Source organism: Hordeum vulgare, chromosome 3H (assembly GCF_904849725.1).
Source record: "Hordeum vulgare subsp. vulgare chromosome 3H, MorexV3_pseudomolecules_assembly, whole genome shotgun sequence".
Classification (NCBI taxonomy): Eukaryota; Viridiplantae; Streptophyta; class Magnoliopsida; order Poales; family Poaceae; genus Hordeum; species Hordeum vulgare.
In genome coordinates, this window is record NC_058520.1 from 463,504,609 (window position 1) to 463,513,031 (window position 8,423).

At 44.8% G+C, this 8,423-nt stretch overlaps 1 protein-coding gene across 1 annotated transcript; it reads left to right on the forward strand.

Annotated features, from left to right (window-relative positions):
• The first annotated feature begins 1,718 nt into the window (after positions 1–1,718).
• Positions 1,719–8,202, forward strand: LOC123444279 (type IV inositol polyphosphate 5-phosphatase 3). Its single transcript, XM_045120957.1, has 10 exons — positions 1,719–2,103; positions 2,274–2,388; positions 3,012–3,083; positions 3,521–3,611; positions 3,831–3,935; positions 4,111–4,924; positions 5,253–5,431; positions 7,232–7,340; positions 7,415–7,557; positions 7,728–8,202. Exons 1-10 carry the CDS (start codon positions 1,954–1,956, stop codon positions 7,957–7,959), a joined length of 2,010 nt encoding a protein of 669 aa, XP_044976892.1. The 5' UTR covers positions 1,719–1,953; the 3' UTR covers positions 7,960–8,202.
• The last annotated feature ends 221 nt before the right edge of the window (positions 8,203–8,423 follow it).

Sequence of the window (8,423 nt, forward strand, 5' to 3'; positions counted from 1 at the left end):
TTTGAAGGGTCATTTGAGACGTCCGGCCGTAGATGCTTTAACACAAAGTTAATAAGATTTATTATAAAACGTAGAAACATCTCAGTGTGATGATGCATGCTGTCATAAAGTTTCTTTGTACTTGCAGCCAAATATGTACAAGTGGAGTGGCGTGTTTGGGAAAGCAGTCAGGGGCGATCACCAGACCTAATACTACCAAGCAAAAAGGGTTGGCGATAATCTTTTCAAGACCCGAATCATTGCCCGCCGCGGAATATACAAACATTTCGAGATAGCTGCTGCCTCCGTATAAAAATTGTACGTAGCTGTAGCTGTAGCTGTTGGAAAAAAAAAGAATACAAGCACAGATTGCAAGCCTTGGATACACCTGAACCTGCAACAAACCCGGTGGCTACGTGGCAAATAAACTACGTAGCGCAGCACCGCCAACGACTCACTCATCGGTGTACACGACAGTCGAGCGAGTCTATCATGGCCGACGGACGAGTCCTAAGCTCGGGTCAATTTCGGTTCCTTCCTTATCAGCTGGTTGGCCGCCTTGTTGCCTGCCGTTGAGGGTAACGATGATTATCGGATGGAGATTTGCGCGCGCTGGATGGACCATGCACAAGCACCTTTTACATCAAATCAAAAGTAGTAATAATAATAATAAGCTATGGATCACAAGTTGTGCGTGATATGATGCGGTATTTAAAACCTGCTCAGGCCCCAGCGCCGAGTAGACTTGCACGTAAAGTTGCAGATCGCCAAAGCTCTCAAGAAATCTTTGGCTTCGCGCATAGCACTTACTGTATGCACGTGAAATAAGAAAGTCAAAAAAGGAGACCAACTTGGCCTGCCGCCACTTGGGCACTGGTTCTTCGTGCTACGAGTCTCTTGCAGGGTGGTGAGACCGCCTAGCAAGAACGTACAGGTACAGACATATGCCGCTGGATCCAAAAACTGGACGTGTCAAAGCAAGCAACAACAGTAAGCTAAGCTAGAGGACAAAGCGAGATCAGAGCGGGCCGGCCTCGCTGTCAAGCCACAGGGAGAAGAGGCAGCGGACATGCGTGCGGACTATTTGCATGGACTGCAGGTTTGGAAAAGAGAAGAGGTCGCTCTCGGTCGATGGAACTCTCGACAATGCCCCGCAAGTTGCACCCCGAGGATCCCATCCATCGGTGATCGTTAGTACCACACATGCTCGAACCGTACGTACAACCATAGTATCGTCAAGCATTAGATGGAGTCGGTAGCTAGTCGGCGAGCACGCGCAGAGATGGACCGATTGAATGGAATGGGGGATCATCAAAGACTGTGGGGGTCTAATGACTACAGCGACGGGGCGTGGTCGTTGTGGGAGATAGTACATGGTTTTTGGGTGGAGGGGGGAAAAGGTGGAGTTGGACGGGATGGGATGGGATGGATTCTGGAGGAAAGCTACAGTCTCGCGTAGCAAACAAGCAGGCTCCTTCCTTGCTTGTTTCACCAACGGGATAAGGAGGGAGGGAGGGAGGGAGGGTGTGTGTACTCTGGCAGTCTGGTGGGTGGACGTAGATGAGGTCGGCAGAAAGAACGCTAGGTAAGTACCTTTTCCCACCGGAGCCACTGAGCCAGCGGGCCCCGGCCCAACAGCCGAGCTAGCCTAGCCTAGCCGCCGCAAGTGCGACCTCTCTGACTCTGAGCGAGTCCAACCCCGGCCGGGCTAGATCTACTAGTGGTGAGTGACAGACTGACTGACGAAGCGCCTGTTGGCGTTGGGTTCCAGTCCAGCACGAGCTCGAGCCAGGAACATACATACATAAATCCGACCCGCCATTCGCTCGCTAGCTAATTAGCTACTCCTCGCTAGCATCAGTGTGTCTGTCTGTCTGTCTCCCCTGTTACGCAAGAGGAAAGGAGAAGGAGGGAACGCAGCAGAAGAGGTTTGCCGTTGCGTGGCGTCAAGTTCTGGTGCACGCACGGGCGCGAATGGCGGCCAGGCACTCGTACCCGCCCACGCGGGCCACGCGGAGCGCGCCGGCTCCACGGCCATTGTCGCCTCTCGGGGAGTCGGCGGCGGCGGCGGCCCACCCCGGCGCCGACCCGGAGGCGCGCCGCAAGGCCAAGAAGCAGAACCAGGTGCGCGCGCGCGTTCCCTCCTTGTTTTGTCCGTCCGTCCGCCCGTTCGTTTGGACGGCGGATCGTCCATCGGTCGGGGGGGTTTGATTAATTAGTATATTTTGCGAGACTGTAACGTATAGAGTGCAGTACTACTGTTGATGATCCGGGTTTGGGGTTGGATTGTGCAGCTGTGGCCCAAGACGGTGCTGCGAAAGTGGCTCAACATCCGGTCGCCGGACTCCGACTTCAGCGCCGACGAGGGCGACACGGCCGACGAGGCCGACAGCGAGTCCGAGTACGAAGGTGCACGATCCCCTCCCCTCCCCTCCCGCCCCCTCCACCATCAACTGCCTCCGCCATCAAGTTATCATTCATGTGGCCCTGGCCCCATCGTCGAATTAACAAGTCAGGATTCGGTGCTGCCAAATCCAGTGAACCCGCCAATGCGTCCGGGTTGGATTCATCCTAGATTTCCAGTCCAGACCCCAGACCGTTTCTTGGTTTCTGCTCTTCATCTTTTTCCTCCCCGGCCCATTTCTTTCTGTCAGGAAGGAGTTTCATGTGGGCAGGTTTCAACCACCACCCGATCCATTTAGTTCGGCGACACTTCCCTTGTTTCTGGCCTGAAAAACAAATACTACAAGTGGGAGGACGCGGTAGATTTCGAGGAATCGCCAAATGCCCTGCTTCTGTTTTGTTCATTCTGGTGTTGGCTTATAAAAAAGTAAAGCAAAAATACTCGCAACACGTGGCAGGTTGCAGAAAGCAAATTACTTTGAAAAAAAAGGATGCATGCAATTGTATTTTACTGTACTTTGTTGTCTGTCTGTGCCTCTTTGGTCGCTTTCTTTTCTCGACTTCAAGTTTGCATATTGATATGATCAACCAAAGCCTAATAGTTTGCCATTTTTGATCCATTTGCGCAGAGATGTGCGGATGGGAACGGCAGCGATATGACCGGGACAGGAGAATGCGTGGATTGGGTGCTCAGACTACTGGTAATTTGATGTTTTTCGTAAATTATGTTGTCTATCACTGCCAGCATGTCTTCATTTTCGAAGGAACTATTTTAACTACAGAAGATGATTGTTGCCTTGTTGGTTGTACCAAAGAAATAAAATAGGCTCGTGTCAAATAGGTGATCTTAATGCTTCATATCTGCATAGTTAATTGCTGTTAAATCTCAGTACGAACTTTCATCGCCATAATATTTCCACCGTACATTTTGAGTCTGCTTGTGGATGTTTGCTTTGTTATGGACTCAGTGTGAATTAAAGTACTTCTGCTGGCAAACAATATTGCAGATATATATTTGTATACTCTTTCACCAATTTTTGACCAGACCTATCTCTGGACATCCTCTGGAACAAAGTCTTGTTCTCGAAAAGGAGCGCTTAGCTTTTCTTATATGGTGACACACTTATCAATACTGCAGATAGCCAAATGGAGGGTGTTCCATACGGTCTTCATAGAAGGCGTAAGTCAGAGACTCTCCGTGCTCAGTATATCGATGTCAAGGAACTGCGGTATGAATATATGCTCCTTAAATTCTCGCATTATGTAAACCTCAGTTTGTTTGTTAAATGTTTATTTTTCTTATGTTATAATATAAGTAAGTTAAATGACTGCTCACTTTTCGTTCAGATATCTGTCTTGCCTTGCAGCAAGATTTCAATGCAGTAACATCTACTACTATGTTTGTTCTGTTACTGTCATTTCTTATAGTATGTTGGTTTAATATTCAGGGTCTGCGTAGGAACATGGAATGTTGCAGGCAAACTTCCACCTCGGGATTTGGATATTCAAGAATGGTTGGATATGAAGGAGCCGGCTGACATATATGTTCTTGGGTAACTTGTTGAACCTCCTGTTATATTTCTGAGAACTGAACGTCCCATGTTATTGAATACAAAGAATATCAAGCCACGAGCTATCACTTTATCATTACATCTACTTTTCTTGTTTTTGGGCGTAGTAAGATTAACACTACTTTGTTTCATTTATGAGATTCTTTTTATCTTTCAGATTTCAAGAAGTTGTTCCATTAAATGCTGGGAATATATTTGGTGCGGAAGATAACCGCCCTGCTTCCATGTGGGAACATATCATTCGTGAGACACTGAATAAGATTAGTCCAGATAAACCAAAATATAAAAGTCACAGTGATCCTCCATCTCCATCAAGGTTCAAGCCATCTGATGACACTCTTGCAATGGAAGATGAACTTCATAGCGAGTCTGACAGCGAAAATGGCGGGGAAGTGCACCCATGGAATGAACAAGATTTAGTTGTTGTTTATGATGATGATAAGAACACACTTGAACACTCCACTTCTGCTCCTGTTGAAACTATTCTACAAGATGATAAGTTCAGCAGGTTGCCTTCAATGAAGACTTTCAATAGATCCCATAACATAGTAAGTTTTGAAGATTACGCTTGTCATTTAGAAGAGCCGATCAACCAAAAGATGTTAACCAAAACTCTCAGTCACTCAGAGAGGCTTGGAATGATTTGGCCAGAGCAACCATTGGATATGTTGGCTCAGTGTCTTCCAGACAGCACACAACCATTTGATTCGGGGAAGGCACTAAAAACATATTTGTCTTTCAAATCAGTTAATGGAGATTCCTGTGCTTTTCCAGAGGATAGTGCACTTCATGGTTTAAACATTGAAAGTGTGGTAGCTAAAGGAAAAAGACCATACTTTGTAAGGATAATAAGCAAGCAGATGGTTGGAGTATTTCTCACAATATGGGTACGAAGGAGCCTGCGAAAGCGCATTCAGAACGTGAAAGTATCAACTGTAGGTGTAGGTGCTATGGGATACATTGGTAATAAGGTAAGTTCCTATAGATCACATCACTCTCACCTACCTTGTTGCGTGAACTGAGTTCCAAAATGGATGTATGTATGACATGCATTTAGAATTCATTAGACATTAGGACAATTTTATTCCTTCACCTATTCATATGTTTTTATCACCTACCAAATACTGCAAGGATAGGAGTGCACTCTTGTTTACACCGAATGCATTTCATCTTGACCAGCTATCATATCACTTGTGTTTGCCTTACATCAGTATGTCTTGGTATTGATTATGAAGTGCTCCCCATAAAGAAAAGATTATGAAGTGCTGTGCTAATTTTTCTTACTTCAACATACTCCAGGGATCAATAGCAGTAAGCATGTCGATATATCAGACACACTTTTGCTTTCTTTGTTGTCACCTGACCTCTGGAGAAAAGGAAGGAGATGAACAAAAAAGGAATGCGGATGTGCAAGAGATCCATCGAAGGACAGTATTTAATTCCAGAGTGAGCACGCCTAAGACGATATATGACCACGAGTAAGTAAAAAACTATATTTTCTTTCAAGAATTATATGCTACCCTCCAAATTCCTGAAGTTCCTGATGTGACCTAAACTGGTTGTCATCCATGGCATCATGGTGAGCTCTTGGATGATTTATTGCATGCAGATCAAGATGTTCTTATAGATATGCTAGATGTACACCTCCTTTGGTTCATAGGATAGGAATATCATAGGAACAGGAAAACCATAGGAAGTGAGGTGACGTGCATCTCAATTCCTATAGGGAAAGTGATGTCACTTGATTCATAGGATAGGAAATTTTCCATTGAGTCTAGGCTAATGTTTTTTTTCCATTGAAATGTGAAGGATTGGTTCCTATCCTACATAGGAATAGAAATCCCTTCCTACAAACCAAAGGGCTAAAGGATTCTTTTCCTAGAACATTCCTTAAAAATCCTATAGAAATCCTTTAAAATTCCTATAAAATTCCTCCAAGCCAAAGGAGGCAATATATAGACTCCAGTGTATACAAGGGATTGGCAATTTGAATGCTAGAGCATGCACACAAGTAATTTGGGAGCACCAAATTAGTTGGTTGAGGGAGTGACTGTACATTCCCACCACATCTGTTCAAGTCCTCCCTTACAGTTTTCCTTCCACAAAATTTTGGGCGTGCCAAGCTTTCATGGTCTCTCACCTGGATCATGCGGCTTTTAAACACTACGACTAATGTTATCATAATCACTAATTTAAATCGGGCTGAAACCCCCATGGTATGATCGCAAATCATAGGACAATAACCAATAGAATCTTAAAATCATATATTCTGCTAACTAGAATTGTTGAATCGGTCCAATCAATATGGATCGTAAAGTCATAGAATCGCTTGATAGAATCATGAATCTGACAACCTTGACTATGACTGTCAAATAAATTTATTTATTTTAAAAAAAGGAGGATTATCTCCGGCCTCTGGATCAAAATTGATGCACACAACCATATTATTAAGCAAAGTCTCCAGAAAGTACGTAATCAGATACAAGTTCTCAAGCAAAATCGAAAACAAAAGAATAAGTTGCCACAACCGGCAAAAATAGGACAAGGTGGCTAGACACATATCCTATTGTTGGACTGCCATCCAAACCGGTTGTAGGTATCCGTGCTACCATCTTCCAACGGTTGCACCCATAAGCTATATGTTCCCTGACTTCCGCATAGCTGAGTAATGACCACGCGAGGATCCAACCAGTCACCCGGAAGACAACCTGCAAAAAATTTGTGATGTTTTGTCTATTAAAAATAGCGTCATTCCGACAATTCTAAAGAGCCCAGAGTAATGCACACACTCCATCTCAAATATGCGCCGCTGTCTTAGGCTCTATTCCGAATTCACAGAATACATTGTTTCCTCGGTGTTTACCATGGAGCAATCTAGTAAAATACTGATACTCTTAAGTGGAGTAGTTATTCCACAATTAGGGTTGAATTTGCAAATTTAAGAAGGTATATTATAGGAGTTGGTTCGCATTTGAGGCCGAATTTGCTAGGGTCCAATGAAAAGCACGAGCCAGTAGATTGAAAGTACATGGATGGTTGAAAACGTTTGGTTCCAGCAAACTAGTGCTTTTTATATTGGTATATAGACTTAAATATTTTGACACGAGAGGAGCAAATTATGAAGTACATATCACTGTCATAGAGAATCGTATGTTTGCACTTCACCCACACCGAAAATCTTACCTGTAGGAAATTCTAGTTTAATGTTGTTAAGCACCACATGAGTTTAGCTTGCTACATCAAAGTTTATAGACGTCTAATATTTTGTATTATTTCAGAAGGATATTCTGGCTAGGGGATCTCAATTATAGGATCAACTTATCATACGAAAAAACACATGAATTTATCTCGAACTGTGACTGGAAGGGGTTGTTTGAGAAAGATCAGGTAAACTGTGGTAGTAGCATATAGTAATCTACTTCTCCATATATTCCAGCTCACTTTTTTTCCTTGTATGATAGCTAAGAGTAGAACTAAGGAAAGGACATTTATTTGACGGGTGGACCGAAGGAGTAATCAGCTTTCCTCCGACATACAAGTACCGGTTTAACTCGAACAAGTACACAAGCGATGAGCCAAAATCTGGGAGAAGGACCCCTTCATGGTATGCAATCCGATCACCACATATGAACTACTGCCAAATACATCAACTTCACCCGCATAAGTTGGTTGTTTCTTTTACATGATTCACTCCACATGAAGGTTTCAGAGATGATAAATCTCAAAGTTGTCATGACGTGTGCTAACAGAAAATTTTCCCGACTACCTCTGTAGGTGCGACCGAATTCTTTCGTATGGCAAGGGAATGAGGCTATTGTCCTACGAGGTAGTTGATATGAGGCTGTCCGATCACCGCCCCGTGAAAGCCGTGTACACGGTCGACATAGAGGTTTTCAGTCCCAAAAAGTTGCAGAGAGCTCTCACCTTCACCGACGCAGAGGTCGAGGACCGGTTGTCCTCCGAGGACGAATGCATCGCCGGAATCTACAGCCTTGGGTTGTCGTAATTACAAGGTTGATATCTGGGCCATCTGTGTAGTGAAGTTGGCGCTGTTGTAAAGTCCCCACGATGCAGCCAAGTTACATCGACAGTGCCGCTTAGCCCCGTCCAGCCATGGCCTCTTCGCTGTCTGCTGAGACCACCACAGCAGATCAGCTGGGGTTGGGTTGATCATGTAGTATACGTTGCTCCGGTTGTAATTAAGTAGTTGAACACTGTAAATTTCGAGGCAGGCCGGTTGTGCAGTTCATGTTCCAGGCTCTCCCATGCGTGATTTTATATCTCGATCCGAAATTGCATTTCAGTTCCAGGAAGCGTATTGGCTAGTGGAAGGAACCTATGTCCTTTTTTAGAAGAAGCACAGAAGGAGCCCCTGCCTTGATGCGCTTAACGGGAGTTGATGGCGGCACCATCTCCGCTAGGCCGGCTATCTACGGCCGGGAGAGGCAAGACCCACGCCAAAAGCGAGAT